This window comes from Heterocephalus glaber, unplaced genomic scaffold (genome assembly GCF_053883595.1).
Source record: "Heterocephalus glaber isolate CG9 unplaced genomic scaffold, H.glaber_assembly_v1.0 deba00001781, whole genome shotgun sequence".
Taxonomy (NCBI): Eukaryota; Metazoa; Chordata; class Mammalia; order Rodentia; family Bathyergidae; genus Heterocephalus; species Heterocephalus glaber.
This window is the reverse complement of record NW_028258467.1, coordinates 7078334-7105668: the sequence shown is the minus strand read 5'-3', so window position 1 is coordinate 7105668 and position 27335 is coordinate 7078334. Positions and strand designations below refer to the sequence as shown.

The window sequence follows — 27335 nt, the reverse complement described above, 5'->3', positions numbered from 1 at the left end:
CCTGCTGTACCACCGTCCCCTTCTGATGCTCCCTTCAAGAGACAGACAGTCCCCATTGGCCATCTGGCCAAGGTCCTGTAGGAGGAAACTTAGCAGAGTGGTCAAGAGTGTGGACTCCATTGCCAAAGGCTGGAGCTCACCGTCAGCCCCATCTGCTGCTTGATGACTGACTATGAGCACCCCAGGCAACCCCTTCCAGCCTCAGTCCTCTCAAGGGTGCAAGAGCAATGACTAGCAGGATATGATGAAGACAAAAAAGAGGAGCATCACATAAGATGCTTAGCCCTATGGCCTGGCCTGTGAGTACACTTCCAACACCTTAGCTGTTATCTTTAGAATGAATAACGGCAATACCTGTTCTCCACTGCATGAGTCCGGACAGGAACTCAGCATTTCCCATGACTTCCATAAAATATTCACTCTCAAAACATTTAGTGTAAGAGTTTGGAAGAGGTGAACTTTGGGGAATGAGGGATAAAGTGGGAGCAGAGTGAATGGGGGACTTGATTACTGCAAAACAAAAAGCTTCCAATTGAACATTAGCAACAGCAAGCGATTTCCTTGGTACTCTTTCCCTCATAAGGTCACCCTGCTTCCCACCCACTTGCTCACCTCACACCCCTACTTCCATTCTTCTCCCTTCCTCATCAGAAGGGCTTCAAGGTCATCTCAAACTGAATCAGAAGAGTTCTTGCACTTTTCTTTTGCTGAACTGATTGCTGCCAAAGTTGCTTTTGAAGTCCCACTCTCCCGGAAGCCTTTTCCCTAACAGATATTCTCCTCCCCCAAAAAGGAATTTTCATTTAACTTACATTAAAAAACAAAAAAACTATAGGTTGCTACTCTCCTTCTCAGCACAAGAGAGTCAACTGGGGCCAAGAAAGACCAAGCAACTTGCCAAAGTTTGCAGAGGTAGTAAATAAAGAGCCAAGATTTGACTTCATTTGTTTATCTCAAAGTCTGAACTTTTTCATGGGCATTGCTGCTTCTCTGTTTGAACCTAAATGAAATACTTGACAGGACTCACTGTTCTACTGAATGTCCACAACCAAAAACATCACAGCTTATTTGACTTTGCAAAGCACAACTCTGAAAATCCCAACAGGATTTTCAAAAGCTATTTTTGGAGTGAACTCCTAGAAAGTACATTGAGAATACAATGAATGTAATAAAGTTTCTATGCAAGAGTTTACGGATATAACAGTGATCCATGGAACTGGAGAATCAGCAGTCCTCTGCTTTCCAGAATCCCTAAACTCTTGCCAAGAAATAACATGACATTCATCTCAGATTAGGTAAAGGGAGAGGCGTCTGGCTTAGAAACAACGTTTTGTGCCAGAATCCCTGAATTCCAAAACTCCTCTGTTCTTGGAACACTACCACATTATAGAGTAAGGAGTTATTATCTAATGTGAACCCCCTCTCTTCTGTGAGTTCTTCGAAGCTACATATATTATTTGACCTATAATTTCCAATCATTCTAACCAATGGGTTGGCCTAGCTCCTCTAAAATTTAATCTGAATCCCTATTGTGGGCAAACAAAGTAGATCTAAAAGGCAACTAAAAGTAGAGCTAAAAGTGGAAAGCTCAAAGTACATCCAGCTGACTATAAATTAGCACCATTCATTTCAAAATGAGCTAGCAATAAACCCAAAGTCATAAAGATGCTACATCCTCTAACTGAATGGTTCCTCTCAGAGGTATTTATCCTCAGCAAGTTATTCCATGGATGAAAACCATAGGTGATTACTTCTAGTGACACTGACATCAGTGAAAAGAGCAGAATCCTAGATATTCTATGATAGAGAAGTAACTATCATCCTGATGAGCAATCATATAGCAGTTCCCTTTATGATAGCATGTAGCCCTTACAATTATGATAATAGGGATGACAAGGCTCCATGAAAAATGTGCCCAAGCTAAAACTTAAAGGTAGAAATCACACCACCCAAATCATAACAGGACCACAATGACCACAGCTCTGGATCATGACATGCCTAAACAGAGATCACATGGGAAACAGGTAAGAATGAAAGTGATTTCAGGACAGTAGTCAATGTCTGAATGATTCCTGTGAATGAAACCCTCATTTCCCCAGCATCTTCAGAGAGTTGCTTGTGTGAGAAGTTCAGAATGAGCAAGAAGGTCAGTGAGAGCTCAGAATCTGTTCTGAAATGAAAGGCGGGCAGTTGGAGCAAAGCTCCTGGGTGAGAGAGCCCAGCTTTGCATGCAAAACATGGAGAGTCCCCTTCCTGGAGTCAGACCCACACCGGCTGGAGCTAGTGATTGCGCTCTCGAGCCATCTGCTCAGTGCTTGTGAAGGCAGCCCTGTGTCCTCCTGCCTGGACACCGGGGAGGACACTGATCACTAGTCAATCTGCTTGAAATTGCCTCTTATGATTAGTGGGTAATGACTCAGGTAGGTCATGGCCACGGACGTTTCTGTTATTAATGCATTAGCAGCTGTAAATGGGCATTGATTTTGCACAGAGTACAGGTTTATGGAGTTGATGGGGAAAGGCTGGCCCTGTGAAGTGTGAAAGGTCATTGCTGGGGGAAGAGACAGCCCTGAGAGGACAATGTCCTTTGGGAAGAGGGAGGGAGGCTTGGGAAGAGTACAGCTACTTTGGAAAGAAAAAAACCTGGGCCTGGAGGAAGAAAGGGAAAAGTGTGCACACCCCAAGGATAATCCTTGACCCTCTCCTACATCCTAGATCAGGCTCCTTCTGCATCCTCCCTGTGATTGCCTAGTTTATGAGACTTCATACAACCTGGATTAATTGGCTGACTTTAAATTTTCAACTTACAATATTAACACAGGGCCAGGGACCCAGACTGGCTCACTGTTATATCCTCATCACCTGGCAATAATCCAACACCAATATTTTTTCCATAGCTACTTGGAATGAATGAAAGGAGGAATGGATGACTACATTAACCAGGATACAGATGGCAAGAGAGTCAGATTATTCTGAGCTGGAATGTACCACAATACTGTTTTTCAGGATAATTTTTCCTCCTTACACAGATGAACTGAGGCTCAATAAGAGCCAAGTTGCCAAATGTAGGCACACACCTATATGTGCACACCTGTTACTCAGTAGGAGAGGAGAATGCTTCTGAGATATAGAATTGTTCTGTGCAGTGTTAACAGTAGTTGTTGTTACATTTACTGAGTCCTGACTGTGTGCCAGGAAGGGAGTCCGGGTTGATACATTCTTAGGAAGGAATCTGCAAATAATTGTCTGAGTGCAAAAGAAACTAACCACTGTTTTAAAAGTAGCTGTCCATCCATAGAGAAAATTTGTCTCTTTCCTTTGAAGCTCAAAAGTTGACAGAAATCTATGATCTTCTACATTTGGAGAAACCAAATTCCTTGATTCCATAATGTATTAACCAGTCATTTCCCCGGAATTTTTGTTTGTTCATTTGCAACTTCCATGGATTCCTTCAGGTTCATCAGTGTCTTAAATAAGCAAGCCCACATTACAATGTGGACTAGAAACAGAGGGGAGATCTAATCTTCAGCCTAAGTGAAGGATTTATCAAGAATATTGATGGATGATTTTTCTTAGGCCTCCAATCAGGAGCTGATGAATGAGTAAGAGAACTACAAAGATTTCATTTCTCAAGTTCTCAAGCCCATGCAAGAAGATGCAGGCATGCCTGAATTCATTCTCTGAGCTTCTCTAACATAGCCTGTGAGTACGGATAAAACTGTATCGATATCAGTTTATTAATAAGGAGAAAGCAGAATAGCTGTGCTGCTCTGGTTATTAACCAGCACAGCGCACTTTCTTCTCCAGATGACAAAGGACTCATTTCTGTACAAAGGTGGGAAAGAAGGCATCACCCCTGGTCAGCTTCATCCATCTCTGCCTTGCTGAGATAATGCTACTCCCTTCCACCTTCTCTGCCGGGGCCTAATTTTGCCCTTTCTTGTTTATTTCTGAATTCCAAGTTGGAAGAAGCCTTACTTAGTAAAAGACTGCTCTAGGTAATACATTATTATTACTATTACTATTTATTAATGTTATAGCAATGAGGAAACTGAAGTCAGATTGGTCCAGCATACTGCCAAGAATCATGCAGTCATTTACTGTGCCCAAACCCAAGGCTGCCTCTCTTAATCTTCCAAATATTGATGGAGGTTGGGGTGGTGGGACTCTATGGAATCATGGGAGAGAAAAAATGGTTTAAAAGTACAAGGAGCATGCTCATTGTTCACGGCATTAACTCATACAACTCAATAAATAATTCATTCAAAATACATATGGACTTATCACTGTTATGTGAGTTAGCAACACAGCAGGAAGTGAGATGGGTGCACACCATGTCTTCCTAACTCTAGTCTAGTGGGGGAGACAAATAAAAAACAAGTAATAAAAATAGTAATTAAGGTGCAGCATGAGCTCAAGGGCTGATTTACACTGGGGAAAGGATGGAGAACCAGCAAGTAGACTGTGGGGTGCCACTTGAGGCTTTTCTCTTACTTATCCAGCTTCTTAAATCTTACTATCATACAAGCTTTCCTTATAAATTCCATGCTTCCTTATCTCCCTCTTCCCTAACAATGAGTAAACAGAAAGATATAGATATGCATTTCTCCTATTATTCCTCTGCCTATTCTCTCTTGCCTCTCATTTGCACATACTCTTTAGATCAAAAAGCATCCCCTTGGGCTGGGGATTTAGCTCAGTGGTTTTACCACCTGCTGCACAAGCACAAGGACCTGAGTTCAATCCCGGGCACCAAAAAAACAAAACAAACAAACGAACAAAAAAAGCATCCCCTTGGCTCTTACTCCCTCCCTCCTCATCCAGCAGGAAGAGATAGAAAGAGAAGGAAGAACTGGACAGAGCTTTGCTATGCAGCAGCTTAGGAGAGACCAGGGATGCCCATGGGAAATGTGTGAAAAGAATGTGTGGAAGGGTAGATCAAATGTCAAAGCAGAAGATAGCCAGAGAGGGTTATCAAGATGAAGACATCACTTTATATGTCCTTCTGGACCACAGGACTCTACATGCAGCTGGCATTAAGCCCACACTACTCTTGGCCATCAAAAAAGGGATGCCCTATGTCATCCCTGCTCTGGTTCTGCTTTTCTCTTGAACACCAACCTAGGCCTCCTGACCTTTGCCATTTCCAGCCCATCTGCTGGGTTTTAATTTGAGAGGACTGCATTCCCTGCTTGGAATCACTGGAGATCATGTTGTCCACCCTACTGTCCTCTCAATTGTTCTATTGATGTCCAGATTCCAAAGTATTATTATGGGTTAGAACTACCATCTGAAAACCAGCTTAGTATTTTCTTTATGCTACAAGGTGCACCCAAGGAACTGAAGAATACAGATAACATTCATTACTAGGAGGGCTTAACAGAGATCTGCACAGAGTATGAACTAAGAGAATAGGGAAATATACCCCGGCTTGTGAGAGCAAATGTTCAAAGTATTGGAAAGTGCAAAATACACACATTTAGCCTTTAAGAGAGCAATTTGCCTTGGTGGAATTGAAGGTATTTGGGATTCACAGATAGCAGACAAAGTGTTACATAGGGACTAGCTTATTGAATAACTAACCAGATAACATTCATGTTTTGGAAACATTAGTCACCTGATACGTTGGGTGGAATCCCTGAAGGGTGCCTAGGAAGGCTCCATAGACATATGAGTCATAAGAACAGAAGGCATGTAAAGGGGCTTTTAGGAAGGCAGATCAAAGGCTCACTCAACTCTCATTACTAGATGAAGAACAAGACAATGTTGATGACTGAAGTTTCACACCAAGGTACCTGGGAAGAGAGTAGTGTTCTTGGGTGAATGAGTGGAGCTTGCCAAGTGTCAAGCACTTTAAGCCAGAAGTGACAGAGAGAAGTTAGTGAAAGTCAGTGGCAATCTTCATTGCACATGACTCTAGGATTCAATGATAGATTTGGATCCTATTATTCTATACGTATCAAAGTGGAAGTAGAAACTTGCCAAAAAATACTGAGTGAACAACGATAGCAATAAGGAAGACACATGGTCTAACCTCAATCTTGGTTCTCCCACTTCACAACACTCCACAAGAAAGTGAGAGGCATTCTTCCACCTAGTCATCTCTGTATCCCTCCATGTATTCTAGAATCACTGCATCCAGCAATGATTGATAGTTTTCCCTGGGCCAGCACTAGGGCAGATTCTGTGGATATAATCAGAGGAGATAGGCACTGAACAGTAGGCACAGGACAGGTACCACTCAGAATGAGTGCACAAGGTGGCACTGAGCAGCACCCAGGAGACTCAGACCCTCGGTTCTGCACCAAAGGTAAATGTTGGGAGACAAAGCATATGGAAGGGACAGGGACAGAGCACCCTGAGGACTTAGGACAGGAGTACTTTACCAATAAGCATCCTAATTGATCTACACCGGCCAAGTGTCAACCTAGATTTAAGTATGGACAATGCAGACCTAGCCCAATGTTCATAAGGCTTCTAGACAAGAGCTTCCTATTCCAACATAACAGGCACTCACTGGCTCTATGTGCTTAAATTTAAATAAATTAAAGATAATTAAATTTTAAAACTTAGTTCTCAGTGTCATTGGTCGCATTTCAAGTGCTCAGTTGCTCCCTGTGTCCAGTGGTTACGATGTTGGATGACACAAAGAATATTCCTATCTACTCTTAACAAGGTAACCATGGGAGATGATAGATGTGTTCATTAACTTTAGTGTATATAAATATATACATATATGTATATCATATTATATACCTTAAATATATATCATTTTATTCATTATTAAGACACCAGTAAAGATAGTGGAGAAGAACAATACAGGCAAGTTCCGTTGGACACCACTAAACTAAAGAGAAAGACAAATGTTAATTATTATAACTAAGATACACCATGAATGAAAGTGTAATTTCATAGAAGAGGAAGGTCAAGGAGGTTAAATTTCCATTAGAGGTCAAATTTCCAAGTTGTAGAAAATTATTTTGAGGCTTAAATCAAACCAATAATCCTGCTAATATGAGCTTCCTGTAGTATCCCTTTAAGCACACAGATTATAAAGGAATCTGGAGTCAGAAAATAGATACTGGCTCATGTGAGTGAGCTCTATATCTATACAATGGACAGTCTGTGTACAGAGGGCCTTGACATAAAAGGAACATTCTAGGAAAAATCAAACAATGAAAGATAACCAAACTTTTGAAGCAGGAAATGGAAATTGATTCTCAGAAGGCTGAATGGGAATATCAAAAACTTGGCCCAGAACAAGGTAAAACATTCACCACAACAGTTCAGGCTCAATATCAGACATACATATTCCACCTGCAAAGTCATTGCTCCTAGCAAAATCCCAGAAGAAAGTGAGGTGATTTCCTTAGCAGCTATTCCTGCACATGTTAAATTTGAGAACACCCAAGGAAGATATGGCCAACTCTGGTGCCAGATCCTCTGCCTACCTGGTAACCAAGGAATTGTCCAGAACTCCACCTTCCTTCAAAGGGAAGCAATCCTTTGCCCTTGGAAGTAGATGGAAATTTCTAGCACTAGAGAAGCTACCATCACAAAGAAAGCACTGGAAACTGTGAGATGCACTGAGACTGGGCAGGAGCTCTCAACTTCCCCAATGAGGCATTTTTCCATTTCTTCCTTTTTCAAAATTTATTTAAAAAATTATCATATCTGCTTGCTAGTTCAAAGCAGCAAAGTAACACTTTTTTCATCTTTAGATTGCAATCGTAGATATGAAATACCATACTCACAGACAAATTATCATGAGTTCCCTTACAACACTGTAGTAATTATCTTGGGGACCAGGACCTCCCCTAGGACCGAAGCTTCAGCCCTAGCACAGGAGTGGAACATGAATTTCTCTCTGAAAAGCAGTAAGTGTATCATGTTCTGAAGACAGGAGGTGCAAAGGTCATATATAATCTAAAAACACCTCTTGGATATCTTTCTTTCTTCATCTCACCCTGCCTGCCCCAGCACCATAAAGATCTAGGAGAGGATGCTTCTTGCAACAGGAAAGGATAAAGCAACAAGCTTACTTAACTTTACACCAAATGAATTAGAACAGGCTTCTTGGCAAACAGCCCCCTCCTTTTTACTTAACAAAACCTCACAGTTTTCAGGAAATGCTGTACCCTGAACTTCAAAGGCTTGAAAAGATAGATGGGCAGTTAGGGAATTAGAAATGAAATTACCTTTATGATTAGGAACAAAGACCTGAGTCTAATCTCCTGTGTGATACAAGCTTCGGCTGATCAGGGTTACAGGAAGTCATTCTGATGTAGTGAACAGCTAATGCACCATCTCTTCCCTTCTGTCTCCTCCTCCTTCTTCTCCCTACTTGCATGTGCAAATTCTACAGCAGTAAGGGCACCCAGGCAAAATCACTGAGAGCAAAAGAACTCCCTTTGATCAGTCTCTTCCACGCATGGAGCCCCCTGGACTCCAATTCTACTTGTACCTTTATGACATGATATTACGTGATGAATCAAATTAGACTCCACAGCACTCAGAGGTAGAACATGCTAAGCAATTCCCAAAGCCATGAAAGAAGCCACACCTTGAAAAATAAATATTTCCTTAAGTTAATCCTTCAAAATGTTGATATTTATTCTTAAGTCATTGCAGTTTTATTCATTAAGTTGTTGACTGACAGGGCTACTGCAGAGCGGGGCCAATGTCAGAGCCTCTTTGGAGGTGCTAGCCCCTGGCACGAGGGTGCCTAAAGAAAAAGAACTAGGGAAATTGGACAAAAAACTGCTAGTTTCACCAAAAATGAAGTCTTTGTGTGCAACAGAAAGGCAGACGGTGGAAAGTGCTTACTGGATAAAAACAAATGAAATTTCTTAAATGCATCATGGCATCTTAAAGTACAGAATTTCTTTTCTGCAGTAATTATTATATAGTAGTTACACATTTTTACTTAAAAAAAGAGTCAAGAGAATTGTCCTTAAATGCCTCCAGAGTTACATGGCCTTGATAATGGCCTCTGCCTGCTGGTATTTCTTTCTAGTTGCAGGGTCATGTGACGGGGGAAGGAGACACAATGTCTTCTGATGAGAAAACTAGGGAACAGGAGAAAAATGAATCACATTTCACTTTAACCCCCAGCAAATAAGGCTACAGTTAATGTACAGATACTCAGGTTTGCTGCAGAGTAGTGGATGAGCCTGGGAAGGGGTTCCGCCTAGCAGGTCCCCTTTTCATCTCTCAATCCAATGGAGTAGAGCAAATAAGAAAAAGAAAAAAGACACAGGCAGACAGAAAAGTTTCTGTGAAAACTGCAGGCCTGCAGAAGACAGCTTTGCGTAGAGAACACAGTCAAAGAAAGGGATATGTTTATGTAATGAATGTTCAAAACAGGGTGCACTTACTGAATGTGGAGTCCGATCAAGGAAGCTGTAAGTGCCACTTGCATGAGTTCTCTGAGCAATTTCCTAAGGAAGAAAAGAGGAGAAAATATTAGTATTCACTGTGTACCCTTGCATCGCATGCGCACCATTTTTATCAGAGAAGTGTTGGTTAATCTCCAAAACAGATTCTGACTGTAATGAAATTTAACAATAGTGATGATGGTGATGCTGATGACAGTGATAGTGTCACATATCTTTGACCCCATCACTCTGGGAGGCTGGGACAGGAGAATTATGCATTTGAGCCCAGCCTGAGCAACTTACTGAGACCCTGTCTCATAAATTGCAAATAAAAGGCCCTGGGATTTAGCTCAGTGGCACAGCAACTGCCTGGTAAGTGTGAGGTCCTGAGTTCAATGCCCAGCACCAAAAAAAGAAAAAAAATCCAAATAAAAAAGTAAAAAAGGAGAGGACTGGGACACAGCTCAGTGCAAAGGCCCTGGGTTCAATCCCCAGCACTGCCCACCAAAGAAAAAACAAAGCAAGGATTAAGACTCTTAAGACCTTTCACATTCCAACAAGGAAGATATGATTATTTTCTCTATTTCAGAAGACCAAATGCACCTCAGACAGTTCAATTAAGTTGCACAAAACATGCAGGTGCATAAAGAAGCCTGGATTTGAACCTGGGCTCCTGAACACCAAGCTTACAAACACTCTTCCCTACCATCTTCTTACACCATGAGCTCTGTTCACAGAATGGGTCAAGAAAAGACTAAAACTTGATAAGTCAGAGATATTATTGTGGATTTTCCAGCAGAGTTCAGTTAGATGAAATAGTTCCAAATCTCCTTTTAACTGTGGAACTGCAGGAGTTTATAATGCTTAATTATGTGGTAGTCAAAAGTTCAGAAATGGCAATGATTTCTTTTTGCAATAAGTAGCTATGATATAAGGGGCCCCCTCAGGACTAAATTTCACAAGCATACCCATCATCATCATCTACTCAGAAAGAGTAAGGTTCATGTTAATTAATATAAGATAAACTAAATATTACCATTCAAATGACCGTTAAATTCTCAAATAATTCAGTGAGTCTAGGGAAAAGCCATTTCCAAACACAAAAATCAAGGCAAGGGTTGATGATGACTTGCCCTTTTTTCTGAGAAGAAATTTAAACAACAGGGAATGAACTGGTTTGCAGGCATCTGGAATCCTGAGCCAATGCTCACTGAATTATGCTCAGTTTACACACCAGCTCAATGCAATTCACAAGTTCAGAGCTTTAAATAATATTTGCAGATTCACTAAAAAAAATGTGCCACTTTAATGTGCTATTTACATTTGGTGAGTCCACTGGTGTTACTAACCTAAAACAGCCGAGAAAATCAAATGGCTTCAAAATATTGGAAAGAAAACCCTGCAGAAAAGTCCAAGAGTACACAGGGCTTTAAAATGGTAAAGATGATGGTAACATTGTATATGCTTCAATAACCTTTTGCTTTGTATTTTGATAGTTTCAACTTCCTTTAACTGATAACAATAAAGTTCATGAGCCAATGTCAACGAAGATCAGTCATCCATTCATCTGTCCATCCATCCATCCATCTCTCCATCCATCCATCCATCCTGTCCATCTATTCATCCATTCATCCATCTTTCTTATCATCCTCAGCTCCCCTGTCTACTAGCTTTGTGACTATGGCCAAGTTATTCAATGTTTCTTTACATTTTACATATTTTACATAGGTAAAAACTGGAACCTACATACTACCTAGAACACACATATGACCTAGGATTGAGATGATTATTAATAGTATTTGTAAAGCATGTAGCACTGTGCCTGACACAAAGTCAGTTCTACTTAAAAGTTTATTATTTTTAATTAGCCATTTTTATGTCAGGCTTTGTCTGTATGGTGCCTGCAGTCACTCCAAAAGGCAAATGTTGGTCAGGGATGTTGAGGAAGGCTCCCTCTGGGAAATGGTAATAGACATGAAACCTTAAAGATGAGAAGAAGATAACCAGATGAAGTAGATAAACATGATTAGGAAGAAGCATTGGACAGTTAGGAAATGAAGAGTCACATCATATTGTTCTCTTCCATAAATCTATACTACACTTCAGCAAGAGGATCATCTACTGTCTAAAATAGTAGTAGTGATTTTATTGAACATTTAGTACCTCCCAGGCTCTGTGTGCAACCTCTTATTTATTAAAAAATAATAATACCTACAGTCTAGCACAACCCTCTTGCCTTCTACCGCTACTCTCCAGTCATTCCCTCTGGCCCTTAACACACTCAGTCATTCCCTCTGAGATCCAGCTACATGAACTACCAGGAAGACACAAGGTGCATTTACCCCTCCAGCCCTTTGATCACATTCTTTCCTCTTCCTGAGCAGCCGGCACTTAGGTCCATGTGAACACATTCTCAAAGTCAATCTGAGTGTTCTCTGCAGCCTTCGCTGGCCTTTCCAGCTGGAAAGGTGTTGGCTCCTGTGGCCATATACATATCCTTTTGTCACAACCAGAACGGTATGTCCTCTCTATCCCTTTGTGGACTGGGCCTACCCAGGCTGTGCATTCTGGGAGGGCCAAGGCCATGTTTAATTTCACCCTGCAGCCTTACCATAGGGTACAGTGCCCAGCCACTGAGCACCTGCTCACTGCACTGCATAGCCTAGAAGTCCTCCTTGACCCAAAAATACCATACCACCAGGAAGGACACTGACCTCCATTCCGGAAACAGGTTTTCTCTGAGCAACAGGGCCTCCTTGGGTACTCTTTATTTGGTACCCAACCAATAGCAATTAATTTCATCCCCATATTAACTTGATGCCTATACCTCCACATCCTGATGTTAATCCAACCCACAGTTGAAATTACCTCCATTTGATTGATAGTAATCTGTCAAATCCTTGAGGTGGATTGCTTTATAAACAAAGTCTGAGAACCACTGTCACCTAGTGATAATGGAATAACAGGGCACCAGGCAGTGTGGAAATCCTAAGATGTTATCAAGAGTTCTAGAGGAGTCATGGAGTTTTTGCAAGAGGTGACTGCTGGCCTCACGCATTAGCTTCCTTCACCCCTGAACCCTGTCCAAATAAATGCACAAAATAGCAATGTCAACACTACCAAGACACCCGTGTTGATGACCCCCAAGAAGCCTGTGTATTGTTTAAATTGGTGGCACTATCTTTTTAAACAGACTAATCCACACAATGTCTCTGCTTCCAAGGCATGCACTGTGGACTACGTCATGCAGTCTCTATGGGCACCTGCAGTGGACTACCTTCCATGCATGGCTACTTCCTCATGGAAATCCTCTGCCATATCGTCTCAGGAGTGCATGGCCCCTCCTGTGCAGTCCTTACCACAGTAGCTGGTTTACTCTGAACTAAAAAATTCGCCTTTCTTACCAGCATGGTAGCTCCATGAGGACAGGGACTGTGTGGACTTTGCTCACTTTCCTAACTCTACCTTTGATCTGGGGCCATGGATGTGTAAGACATTTGACAAGCATGCATACAAGGAAAGAGAGATGAAGAGAGGAAGGAAGGAAAGGGTTTCTTCACCCCATTGCTCATTTCAGACACACTCTAGGTGTTTACAGAGTTTCATTGAAAGTGACTTCTCTACTCCACTCCTACCTCTACCTAGTGTAATCTCAGAAATTATGTTAGGAGTACATGGCCCTTGATGATGAGCTAGGGCTATGCTAAGCAGAGGGAAAGCCTTGCCTGACTAAAGCTCAATTTTCTCTAGGAACTTGGAAGGCACTCTTAAGCTTCATTAGTTTCCAGTACAGGGAACTTAACAACTACAGGGTTTCCTTTTTCTGTCCTGTGTGCAGAGAAGAGCAGATGATGCAGGATTGGGACCCAGAGCAATGAGCAGAGGGAAGAAGAGGAGAGTGAGGGGCTCTTGGGAAGGGCAGATGGAGGCAGGGGCTGCCTTGTGGCCTGATGACAGAGCCAGATGTCCATCCCTCAGGGACCCAGCCACCTCCCACCTTCCGCAGTGCTATGCACCAAATGTCCCCAAGCACTGGGCTGGTGTGAGTGGCCTCCTGGTGCTTGCAGACAAAAGAGCCATGTGTCAGGTACCATCTCCAAGGTGGCCCTACACCTGCTGGGGGGCTCTCCATCTGCCCCACACTGAGGTAAGCAAATTGTCCGACCACTTCAGGGGTTGTGGCTAGGTGCACACTCTCCACATGTCACCTGCACCCCTGACCTGGAGTCAAACTACTGTTGAAGGTGCCCTGAAGCCACCTCAGCAGGAGCACAGGACCCTGGAGCCAGCCCCACTGGGGGTTATTTTGTGATATTTGGTGATGGTGCAGTATGGAGAGGTCAGTGCCAGTGCCCATCACACCTGGGATGCAAGGAACAAGGCAGGAGAGGAAGACTACTGAGACCCCCCAAGACTGGAGCCAACTCCCTCCCCAAGAGAATCTAGTAACTCCCAGACACAGAACAGGACTCTAATGCACTTGACCATTCAACCCACTCAGTCAACCAAGGAAAAGGGCTAGTGCATCTCCAGATTCTCTTCAGGATCAAAACACCCCAAGCACCAATGTACCATTTTTACTGTAAACCCATGGCTCATTTTCTAAACATACCCAGGTGTTAGCAGCACTGCTCTCTGTGACCACACATAAGCATTCCACGTGGCCAGGACAGCATGGGACACCCTTGGACTCCAGGGGTTGACTCTCCCACTCTATTCCCACATCAGATGCCTGGTCTCTGTGCTGAATGTTCCCCAAAAGAGTTATTCTTCTCTTTATTAGCTGATATATGTGAGCTGAATAACAAAACCCAAGAGCCAATGATTCTAAACCAAAATAATACATCCATGCTCTCTAACCTGTGTATGCTTTTGCACAGGTTGCATCCTCTTGCAGGGATGCTGTTCCATCTCTTTCTGCCAGTGAGTGTGTCCCTCCCTATTCTTCATGTCTTCACAGAGCCAGCACTGACCCATGTCCAAGTGTAGTGAAGAGATCCGTCCCTCCTTCTGAGAACCCAGTTAGCATCTCTAAGCTCATTCCTCACCCACATCTGTCTGCACGTCTTCTTCACATAGATCAAACTCCAGGGCTGCACATCATTTTATTCATGAATGACAGTGTTGCACAAGCATTAGTCACAGACTTGGGTGCCAAATCCATTCTCCTATTCATTGAGCTTTGGGGAAGTGGCTTGACCTTTCGGAGCCTTAGTTTCCTTATCTATAGCACAGGGATGGTACTTCCCTGCTTGGAAGATCAATGTGCAGATCCTACACAATGATCGCTTGGCAGTGCTTCTCAATATTTTCTTATCAAGCCACACGGCCAAGAGCGATGGCTGCTTGACCACCAACAGTTGTTTTAGTACTCAAACTCCTCAGTGCATAGCCCTGTATCAGGAGCCAACATGAGAGGCCTGGCACCGAGCAGGGACTCCATGATACAATTCTGAAAATAAGAAACCCATAGGGCTCTTTTCTCCTGATAAAATACAATTGTAGCTACTACGCCAAGACTTGTCTTTGACTTGTCATCCTGTTTAAATGCAATAAGCATCAATTAGTCTGTCTGTTGCATTTAATTTGGCTGTGCTTGGCCTTCAAAGGCCGCTCAGGTACAGTCTCCATGACTGGCTCTTTGAAGGGCTCCACCCAGCCTTCCTCTCCAAGGAAGCAAACTTCTACCCTAAGCTCCAGGGACCTCAGAGAGCCCAGAGATATTACACCCCACACAGCACCCTGCTCTGAGCCTTATTGTTGGTGTGTTTAATTTCCTGTCTTGGCTTTACAGGAGATTTCTAATGTTTGGGCTGTAGGGTATGTTCTGATTAAAAATAATCCTCCCAATTACGGGTTGGCATGGGCCTCCTGTCACATGCACTCTGCCACCAGCCTCTGTGTCCCTGTCAGCAATAATTGTGTCTGCACTGCCTAACTGTAAATGAAAACCCAAGGGGCAAGTTTGGGTCCCTGGCTCATGGGCCGCACTGGATCTTTTAATTTGCACTGTCTGTCAAAGGATGTGGCTGTGTGTACTCCAAAGAATTCCTCAGACTCTCAGATTCAAGGCCAGAGAGAGAAGAGGTAGCAGAGTCTGCTCAGAGAAATGCATTTGAACCCAGCAGAGATAACAGGGTATGTGGAAGGCAACGAGGCTCTTTTTAGTTTGCTCCAAACTTTAGACTGGATATGAAAAGGGAGGTTGAGCTCCAGGGAAATCTCAAGCTGTATTTATATTATTTTTGCACCATGTACATAAGACAGGACATTGAATTCAAAGCATGAGATTGCAACTCTTTGAAAGGAAATACAGGCATGAGACCTGATTATTTCAATCTCTATAAAATTAAAACTTTCTGAATATGGGGTGAGGAGAAAGAGGTATGTGGGGGATTTCCCAGATATTTCATGTGGGAAATATCATGAAATTATTCTCACATAAACAGAGGCATGTCCTGTGAGCAGGCCAGATTTGGCACTTGAAATACTCGGTGAGTCAAAAACTGTCACTTGGTGACAGGTACCAAGCAAAGGTCTGTTTCAGGAGTAAGGAGGGTGGGAGACTCTTTGGCATGGCCCTCACACTTCATATCTGATTTCACAAGAGTGATGTTTGCTGGTCCACAAGGCATCTGTAACCCTTGTCCTACCTCTTTGGATGCCTATTGGATATGTGCTCTGACAATCAACAGAAAAGCTGATTCATCTTCCCAAGAAAGTGTTCCTCTGGCTGAGCCAGGCTTTGGTAGTGTTTGGGGGCTGACAGTAGGTTGTGGGACTAAGTGATCATCAAAATAAGAACAATTTGGGGCCACGTGGCCAAATTGGTCCAGCTCTGCAAATGCACCAGTCCAGCTGGGACATCGATCAGGTTAGCAAACAGAGCAGTGGGTCAAAGCCAACACTGTCTGTCTGTTTGTAAAGTCCTGTCCTGTTGGGACATGCCACACACTTTCGTCATGTGCTCATTGTTTATGTTGGCTTTCCATTGTGATGTGAGAGACTCAAAACATCCACTGCCTTTCATAAGAGAAGTTTACCAACCTCTGATGCGGAGGCTTACATAGATTCACGCATATTCACAAGCAGCTAAACCCATAAATAAAACAATAATCCTATTATCCTCATATATTTATTTAGATTTTTATTTTGTTTATATTATGTAACACAATTATTAATACATTATGTAATAATAATTGTTATTTACATAGACTCAATTAGAATAATAAATTATTTACTAGTATTAATAATAGCTATACTATTAATATAAACAATATAAATTAATTATCATCCCATTAGTACTGGATGGTAATCATAGTAGTTTCTACCTTGTGCCCATGAACCAGTAATTTTCCTTGCAAGAGGTCCTTGGGGTACAGCTCCCCCAACCCTGTCTCCCTGCTAGGGTGATGAACTAGGCCTTTGAGAATTTGAAAGAACTTGCCCCAGGTCTTACAGCCTGTAATTAACAAAGACATGATCCAAATCAAGTTCCCTGGGACTCTGAAGTTTATAAATTTAACTGATAAGCAGTTGGCCTCTCATTTTTCCAGCTAGACATGTTGTCCAGGGTTGCTGTTTTGTGGGGCTCTGGGCCTCCTTTCTCACAAGAAGAGAGAAAGTGGAGGCAGTGACCTAGCAAAGCAGTTTCTCTGAAATATCAGCTTTCTATAGTCCCATCATTAATCTATAGATTTCCACATTTCCCCCACATAAAAGGAGGATTCCAAGTGGCCTGTAATGTTTCCAAACATGTACCGGGGGTGGGTAGAAAAAAGCAAATCAGAGAAATGGAAGACTTTTTAATGCCTGCAAGCAGCTTCTTGGTTTCAACAATAAGACTGGTAAAGATGAATGACAGCAGCTGGCTGGGTATGAGCATTGCACTGAACTGCTACAGATGAAAATGCTCCTGCCTGTGGCCACAGAAATAACCAGTGAGTTCTTTCCACCACCAGGAGAAGGGCTTTCCAGCAGATGCTCAGGAGCTCACCTGGACTGCGTTTATGCACATCCATCAGTGGCTGGAGCTCTCTGGGCATGTGCCTGCTCTTAAAACAGTGGGTCTCATTCATGTGGCAACTACCAAATTTCTTCCTTAATAAAAGGTGGGGCAACCACTGCAGGAATTTGATGCAGGAAGCTTGGCTCCAAATCATGAGGGATAATGAGGAAGGTATGCAATGTTCCCTGTGAGCCACTGAGCTCCAGGGGAGAGTTTGAAAGGAAAGGGGAATCCCTGTGCCCCTGTGTGGATTCTATCAATAATCTCTCAGCTCAAATAGCATCTTCTTAGCTAAGCATCCCCTGGTCCTTCTCAGCTGCAAATCTAGGACAGGCTCATAAGTTGTCATGTTCATCTCTATAGTAATCACACACACACAGGGTCACAGGATCAATATCGTCCCTTTGGACTGAATGCTCCATGAGGTCTTGGGCTTAGAAGGCTCAGATCCCCCTGAGAATGCTCTGCACTCAACAAAGTACCTGGAACAAAACTAGTGCACATTACATCTTGGCTCTGTGAATGCATGAGCAAAGGACTTCAGGATGGAACCACATCTTCTTTGGTTTCCCAAGGCCTAAATCTGAGAGCCAGAGATTCCTCACTAACCTTTGCACTCATGGCTCTTACTTTCAGCCCAACTTCTCTCCCTACACAGCTTCTCAGATGTCAGAGGAGAGACCGTGACTCTCATGGAGACAAATGTATGTGTGAAGGAAGAGCTTTGACCTTGGCAGTCAGATCCACTCAGGTGCAAATTCCTGCTCCAGCACTTCCTAGCTGTGTGACCTTGAGTCAATTACTTTCCATCTCTATGCCTCAGTTCTCTCATGCATATATAATGAACATTACTCTATTACAATATGCTTACAATGAGTTTGGTGGCAGTGAGTGTTCAAAAAAACTGTATCTACTTAAATTGTATTTAGGTTATCTTCCCAAACTCAAGCCTTAAGAAACATGGAAAAGATTGTGACTCAAAGGAGCTCAGTAAATATTTACCTGAGACCAGGGACATACATATCTGAGTTTACATAGAGATGAGGTCAAAAACAAAAGAACAGTAATACTGAAGAAGAAGAAAGGAGAAAGGGCAGTGGGAGAAGGAACAGCCAGTGCTGCTCTGTGCCCTGCATTTGCTGTACTTCATTCAGTGGACAGTGTATAGCACTCACAGTGCTGTAGCCATTGTTGTCAAATTTCTGATGAAGGATGATGTTCAGAGAGGTTAAGTGTGGCTACAGATTTCCACTGAGAAGTCAGAACTTGAAGCCTGGTCTGAATGGCATTCAGGCTGTCCTGGCACTCAGAATGCACTGAGCATCTCAGGAAGATCTGGGATTACCTAACTGAGATCTCTGTGTGACTATACAAGGGGGAGCACAAATGTGCCCTAGGCCATGACAGGCCATACACACATGACAAGCTTCTGAGCAGGGGTCTCCCCTTCCCAACTAGTCACTCCCATTTTGTCCATCATTGAACCAATTCTGCTGACCTCTGTCACTGGAGAGGGATAACACAGGTGTAATCAACAGGTAACAGAGAGGGCTCTTGGATGACCTGAGAGGGGTAATGATCATAAGAATGATCTCCCACTGTGTGGACAGCCTCTCTCAGCCTGTGGACTCCCTTAACCCAGCACCTGGCCCCAGGGGAAAAGCTTCTCTGAGGTTCCCACTGCCATTCTCCTCTGCTCGCCCCTCCAGCTGGATCAAGAAGCTAAACCACCCAGCCCCATGGAGGTGAAATGGAGAATGGATGGAGCAATAATAAGGCTCAGGAGAGGGTGAGATGCAGACAGATTTATGGAGGTGGGATACAAAGCACATCATTGAGAATGCATGACACTTTTGTTCATTAGTCATCCTTTACTTTAAATCTATTTCTCAATGAAAAGCAGCTTTCCTTTTCTATTACCAAGATGAATGTGTTAACAACACACAACAGCATACACCATACTACAGGGAGGAAAGAGAGAGACTTAAAAAAAGGCAAAAACAAAATCCTAGGTACATAGTGTGATATATTTGCTCAGATTACAGCTTTATTTACACCACTGAAAACACTTTATTTTTGAGCTTCATAACTCATTGCTCTATAAAGAAAAAGAAAGGAGCTACTAGCCACCTACTTCCACATGGAGAAAGGAAATATAACATAAAGAAAACCCATTCTCTACGCTGTGAGTCTAAATATTTTAATAATTCGATTTAGTATGTGTTGGAATCCAAAGCACCTTATTACCTTATTTAATTCAGACTTGGGAAGATTTCTCAGAATAAAAAATGACAGTAAAGTGATAGGAGCTAAGCATGAAATGTGGACATCATATTTTCTTCCAAGAGATAATCAGTTTATCAGAATTCATTTCAACCTAAGAAAGGTCTCACAACTATACTGAAAACTCAAGCTGGTTTCATCATCTCAAAAATGTAATCTCCAGGAAATAGTAAAAGCATCAAGGCAAGCATGCTGCAGACAACATTATATATAAGAGCTGAAACCTCAGACCCCAACATAATCACTATGGCAGGGTCTGCTCCCATGTATGGGCGACACCCTAACATAAAATATGTCAAGTGCTTCCCCTGAGACTCATTTGTTTGTTTGTTCATTTTTTCCTGAGTCATTGGGGGGTTTGCAAGACATCTAATGTATTTTTTACATCTAAAATTTTCTCCTAAATTTGGTGTTCTAAAAACGTAAGGTTTAAAAACTACCTTCCTGACATTAATCACTCAAAAGGCATGGGCTTTGAGCCCATTCCTGCTATTTGAGCCCATTCCTGCAATTAGTTCAATGTTTGACCTTGATTGCATTAGTTCATCCTCTCTGGGCCTAGGTGTCCTATTTGTGAAAGAAAGAAATTAGAACTTCTTGTTTTAAGAATATGTACATTTTGATCTCTACAGATAACCTGATTTACATGCAACATCATAATTAGGGAAATCAATATGGATAAGAGTAAAGAGATGTCACATGTGTGTGTAAGTTTAACAATGGTCAATAGTGAGAAAGAGTAAATGATATTCCTCTCAGTATGAAATGTATCCCACCTCCCAAAAAGGAAATTTAAACAAAAATGAAAAAATAATCTGGTCAAAAGAGAATATCTTTTTTTAATGCAATGGGTTTTGGGAGATGAAAGAAAATTCCTGAGAATCAATCTTTCATGTTGAGCAAAGAACAACCACACCACTTGGTACAATGTTCCAGAAAAGCAGACAACAAAATGAAAGAAAAATAGCCAAGCAGAAGGTAGATCAATACAGCACTCAAAGTCTGTATGTGGGATCAGGGAAAGCTATAAAACTGGAGTGAAGTTGTGCAAAGTTTGGTAAATGGTCAGAGTGATGTCAGGGAGCTACTAAATTATGTGTTTAATGTGGGTCTTCCTCCAAATTTGCCTGGGGTGGTAATTTCTTTAAAACACACTTTTAAGTAAGGAATAAATGTTGTGGAAAAAGTTACAGGAAAATAGGAAGTTTCCAGGAAAAAAAAAACCAAACAAACATTTGCATCTCCACTGTTGCTATGACAGACAATAATATATAATGGAAACAACTCAAGAACTGCAGTAAGCAAAACTTGGGTTCTGCTTTTCCTCTGTGTTAGGTATTGGGACATCATTTATAGTCTCCTCTGAACTCCTGCATCTTCTTCTGGCAAATAGCCAGCAGAACCTGTGCCATTGACTGTAGAGAACAGGGAAAGGGAGCATTACCAGAACCCCTCAGGTGGGTCCTGGTCTCCTGTGAGCCATGACAGCACAAGGCGACTTAGAGAATAAAAACAGGAGAGGAGACGTAGAGAAGAAGCTGGGTTCTGGGCCTGATCAATGCTGCTTTGGGCAGCAAAGACGAAGGCACCCCAAGCTTGCCACTATTTATTGGGTTCATAGGGAGTAACAGATGACTCAGAGGGTGGTGCTAATCCTAAATTGACAATAATCTAATAATTGGGGGCAAGTATCAGATGTCTCTATCAGATGTCTCAGAGAGTGGTTGTAAAACCATGAAGATCTTATGCTGATGAGGATGTTGATTAGTATGGGAAGATGACCAAAGACATTCTTACAACAGTAGGTGGGATGAGATAAGCTGATAATTTGTCCTTCCCCTGTGAAACCTTTCTCTTACTACTCAGTTCTCAAAGAACCAGGATGTCTTTAGCTGATGTAGTCTTGCCCTTGAGTGTCACAGCATCATGGGACCATTGAGGTGTGACCAGAGGCAAAAATGTAGTTATGTTTCCACATGTCATAGCTGGCCTGTAGGCAAGAAGACTAGGCCTAATCCATAATTTAATTGTGAAAAGATTTTTCCCCAAAATTATGTGGAATGGCTCCCAACAATTGACGGCTCTGTGGACTAGGTTCAATAGAGCAAATCCAGTACTTCATAAAATATTTTCATATGACTCAGAAATGTTAGCAACTCACATTCACTGAATCTTCATACTTTTGAATCAGACAGGGTAGGAACAGATACTAGCTTTCACAGCATATTTAACTAGTTTTAAGTTTTCTACTATCATCATCATCATCATCATCATCATCATTATTTTATTATTATTTTTGCTGTGCTGGGGACTGAACTCAGGGCTTTGTGCATGGTAGGCAAGCTCTCTACACTGAGCTATACCTCAAGCCAATAGACTTTAGATCAGTTTTAGTTTGACGCCAAAATGCAAAAGAAGGCACAGGGACTTCCTATAGATCTCCTCCCCCACATATACACATCCTCCCTAAACATTCCCTGTAATATATTCTCATTGAAATTTTCACAAGAGCATTATACATTACTTTTACTTACATCTCAGGGAACAAAATTTTGTAATTCTCCGCATTATCTTAAAGTGCTTTAGCTATTCACAAAAAATCAGAAAAGTATATTCACAAAGGTACTTATTTTAATAAGATCTGCATCATTTAATAAGAAAACTGTCCTTTATTCTAATAGTACAAAATTCTACCTAGACAATTGGGGACAAAAGTAAACAAAACATCTCCATTTCTGCCCAAGTTTCACATTTTTCAATATCATGTGACACCCATCAAAAATATAGAATTCACACATATGAAAGTCTGAATAATTTCACAAGGATTTAGAGTCTGGGCATGCATAATTTCTTTCCATTTTAAAATATGTAAAGATATTAAATTAGTCTACAACTCGAGGAGAGAAGGAAAAAAAAACTACATTCCCAAGTTTCCAGGTTTTATTTCTAAACCTCAAGGATTTTTTCAATAACAATTCAAAGGAAGTAAATGTTTTTAAAAAGAATTTAACATAAGTTTTTTCTGCTGATTCTAATCTATGCATCTACCTTCTGCTGGCCCTGGTAACTATCATTTTGCTTTCTGCTTCTATGAGATTTTTCTCAGATTTTCTACTTGTGAGATCATACAACCTTTGTCTTTTTGTACCTAGCTTATTTCACATAACATATCATCTAGTTTCATCCATGTTGTTGCAAATGATAGCATTTCCTTGTTTTAAGGCTGAATAGTATTCAGCCTGTGTGTGGGGGGAGGTAGGTAGGTAGGTATTTTTAATGTGATTTTTATGTTGAGGAAGCTAAGCTCAGAGAGACTGGTTACCTGAAGATGCCCAAGTCGTAGGAAGGGAGCCATGACCTTAACAGGGAACATTACACTCCGAGTCCATGCTTTCAGACCCCGCAAATAAGTGAGTTTCAGCTTTGGCAGGTAGTCATTAAGGATGCATTAAGGAGATCTGAGCAAGGAAGTGGCCTGCTCTGACCTGTATTTTAGGACAACAGTTGGACACAGGCTACAGAATGTCCCAGAGGCAAGAGGTGGAGCCAGAGGCACAGGAAGCTAACATTAAGTGCAGTCTGAATTCACCTCTTTGGTGGCATCTTTTTTTTCCTCTTTTGCTGGTTTGGTGATTCTGGGCAAGTTACTCAAAATTTTTGAGCCTTAATGTTTATACCAGTAATATGGGAATCCAGATAATATCACTAATCTCAAAAGACTTATTTTGAGGATGATATGAATTGATGCACTGAAAGAAATAAGATCTGCCAAGTGAACTGTAAACACTTAAAGTGATGTTATTATTGTATAATGTCCTAAGGAAGACACCTTAAGAGGCAATAAGAGGAAAGGGGCCAATTAATCTTAGGGATTAGGTCTTAGGCTCTGGCACTTGAATTTTCTCTCTCCTATTGTTAGTGCTCAACCTGCCCCCATTTTTGAAGCTACCAGCATCCACACCACCACTCAGGCATTTTCCTTGCAAACCAGACTACAGGTTGCAATGGCAGATGTATTTTAAGTGGGCACAAAAACAAAGTATCAGAGTCAAGATCAAGACAGCAAGAAGGAACATGTAGAGGTATCAAATTATTTTCCCTGGCCTCCTACGATGTCTCAGACTGCACAATCAAGACTCCTCTTTGGGTTCTTAAGCTCCAGATTACTGCATCGAGATGCCAGGTCATTAAAGAACCAGCACAGATTACAATTTCCAGTTTTCCATTAACACCCAAAGGGTGAATTGATACATTTAAATATCAGATTGCATCCAGCAAATATGTAAATTCACTATAATTTGTTTTAATTCAAAAACTAACCTTGAGAAACATTCTCTTGAGCTAGTTTGTCATTCTCGAACACTCTTAGCAAATTAGCACTAAGGGTATTTTTATTCTTTAATAACCACTGCTGCCAACCCAGGAGACAAGTCTTGGTGAATCACATGTGTGTACAGTGCTAACTGAACCCAATAGGATCTACTTAGCTAAAGGCTAAGTTCAGACACTTTACAGCTGGATTCAGCTGAATTTGAAAGGAATCATCAAGCCTCCCCAGCTGTTATACTGTGATTATTCTGAAAATTTTAAAAGAAAACAAGAATTTGTCAAATAAACTGACAATTGTTTTCTACATCTTAGGGACACACTGCTTACCTGTAATGCATAATAATGGGAGACAAGTGGAAAGCCATGCATGCATCTTTAAGCCAAGCAAAGCACCTGCATGCAATGGGAAATGATCACAGGTGATGAGATGTGTCAAGGACACAGTGTGGAACTGGAATAACAGACACTACCAGGATTCTCACGCTGAAGATGAAAAGACCAAGATTTAGAGAGGTTTTTTATAAAGCCCAAGGTCAATCCAGATGTGGTGGTGCACAACTGTAATACTAGCATTCTGGGAGACTGAGGCAGAAGAATCTCAAGTTTCTTCTCAACTTAGTGACTCAGTGAGACCCTTTGTCAAAATAAAAAATAAAAATGGGCTAGGGATGTAGCTTAGTGCAAAGGCCTTGGAATCAATCACCAGTACTGTACCCCATCCCTCAAAGCCTAAGGTCACAGTAATGATAAGGCCATCGGTAAGTGACAAACATTGCATTGAAGTCATCTTCTGAGAGCAGATCCATTGTCAACTACTCTGTTCTTCATAATGGTCACCAACATATGGTCTTTCTCTGGACAGTAGGCTTATATAGGTACAATTACTAACATAGCACTATGCAGTATACTAAGCTTTCTTAAAATGTCACCACCTGAAGCTTGGAAACAGCCCAAGTGCCCATCAACTGGAAACTGGATAAAGAAGATGTGGATTTTTTATAAAATGGAGTACTACTCAGCCATAAAGAATGAGAAATTAGAGACATTTATAGCTAAATGGATGCATATTGAGGCCATACTCTTAAGTGAAATAAATAGGACACACATGTGTAAATACTGAATAGTTTCTCTAGTGTGAGAAACTGAAAGTGTAAAAAAGGATTAAAAGGATTAATAATGAATAATTGATAGTATGAAATAGGAAAAAGTCCAAAGGGATAGGGGTGGTGGGAGGGGAAGGGGAAAGGAAAGAATGGAAAGGAAAAATTATGAGAAAAGAAAAAAAATGGCAACAAAGTCTATGTAAATAGGAAAGGGTGGAAGGGGTGAAGGGGGCACAGGTAATGGGGAAAAAATAAGAATCAAGATACATCATGTACAGGTACAAGCACTTAATGATAAACGTAAATGTATTGTATACCTAAAATGTACCAATAAAAGAATTTAAGGGAAAAAATGTCACCCCATAATTATCACATTGACCCATGAAGGGGGAAATACTTTTATACCCACTTTTCCGATGAGCAAAGGAAGAGCCTGAGAAAAAGTCCTCAAGCTTTTTAGGGAAACAAGACTCATTTTATTCTCATTCTTCCTTGAATATCCAGCAGGGGAATCAGGAACCATGGACAACAACCAGGGAGAATGGGATGAGCATGTGGATGACCAGAAACCCAGTGAAGTATCTGTGAAGTTAGGGACCTTTATCACTGTACCCACAGCCTCAAGCAGCATCTGGATACATGTTGTGGAAAGAAAGATGCTTCTACGGCTGGATGAATGAAAACCCTGGGCTCTAATTCCTCCGTAGATGCTGTTTGATGATTATCACCTAGGCTTTTTCATTCCATCCCTGTCCTGTATGATAACCATACAGAAATGTGTGAATAAAATGGCTGTGTTCCACTGGGTGTCCTGCTGGATTAGCTTGTGGCCTAGGGGACATTATCAGTGCCAAGGATCATAATCCTTCACTCCCTATCTCTTTTCAAACAAAACTGACAAAGACTCCCAGAGCTCTCTGAAGTAACCTTCCTGTTTATAAACTGTGGCTCTACATGTTTTCCTCCTGAGTGGTGCCGCCATCCTCTCTCATAGGAAAGAGCCCAGATACAGGTAATGGCACCTTCAGAGTCATGCTGGAATCAGCAGCTTCACCAAAATAATCTGACACGTGTGAAATGAGGCTGCTTATCAATAAAGAAAGTGCCCAGCAGCTTTTAGAGATGCAGAAGTTACCTGCTGGCTGCAAATCTCTCACTCGTGTATTGGAGTTTGACACTTAATATTCAAACCCAATGGTAGGTTGGGTACTCAGAGGACAGAACTTGATAATGGCACACAGATCCACAGACTGACAGGCTATATATACAGACCTCTAGGGTAAAGACTCACTTAAGAATTTCTGCCATAGATTGAGTTGGAGGGGAGTGAGTGAAGGAGAGAGAAAGAGGGTAAAAAGCATGGACATGGTACAAACAATAAAGATTATAACAGGCTGATTTTGCCTGAAAATCCCCAAGTGTAATTCAACAAATTGATAATGCTGGAGGGAGTTAGGGAAGAAACACACTAAATAAAATATATCTTTCTTACCAATTTGTCTCCCTACATCATAGGTAATCACATAAAAATATAGCACAACAGCTCATTCCTTTTATTTACATTCATTGTGTTGGTACTCATTATTTTATCCATCAGGGATTGAAAATAAGGAAATGTTTCCAGAACCACACATCATAGCAGTATGGCATCCAAGAGGACTATCTAGTACTCACATACCAATTGGCAAAATATGCTTTTCTAAGCTGTCCTTAACCCGAGATGCCCGATGACATCCAATAAATTTCATGTCCTCTCTAGAACCTTACGCAGGTGGTGGCATAGAGTTAGTGCTCAATACTTGCTGATGGATCAGAGCTGGCTTTTAAGTCTCAGAAATTTTGAGCTGAACCTGCATGGTCTATGTGGAAGACTGCATGCTGGAGGTGAAGATGTGTAAATGACCCACATGTATATCATATTTGAAACACTCACTTGTTAAAGGAATTTATGAAAAACTGGCCAACATTTAAAATTCAACATTAAATACCTATCTTTTTGACTTTTCTTGATAAGCCACAATCCACAGCCATGCTGGAACCGTGGTTCTGCATGGGTCAATCTGAAGATCAGAGGCTGCCGCTTCCTTCAGAAGGCGCCTGTGCTCTCCTGAGGCCCCACCCATCTCTACTGCCTCTAACCTTGCCACTCACACCGTGGGTTTGGTCCCATAGTTAAATATCTGCAGGGTAAGACAAACAATATATCTTTGCTTTATTCCCTGCAATGATTTTTCT

The 27335-nt window shown here is 41.6% G+C and overlaps 1 protein-coding gene across 17 annotated transcripts in view; it reads right to left on the bottom strand.

The window, feature by feature from the left end:
- Rbfox1 (RNA binding fox-1 homolog 1) overlaps window positions 1-27335 on the bottom strand; it is a 1452839-nt gene that overhangs the window by 1194484 nt on the left and 231020 nt on the right. For all 17 annotated transcript variants that reach the window (XM_087202739.1, XM_087202724.1, XM_013065590.3 and 14 more), the window contains one exon: window positions 9378-9440. Coding sequence is in view for 1 of the 17 variants with exons in the window: in XM_013065590.3 (XP_012921044.1) it covers window positions 9378-9440 (63 nt within the window). In the remaining 16 variants the exon portion in view is untranslated. Of the gene's footprint in view, window positions 1-9377; window positions 9441-27335 lie in introns of those variants that run through there.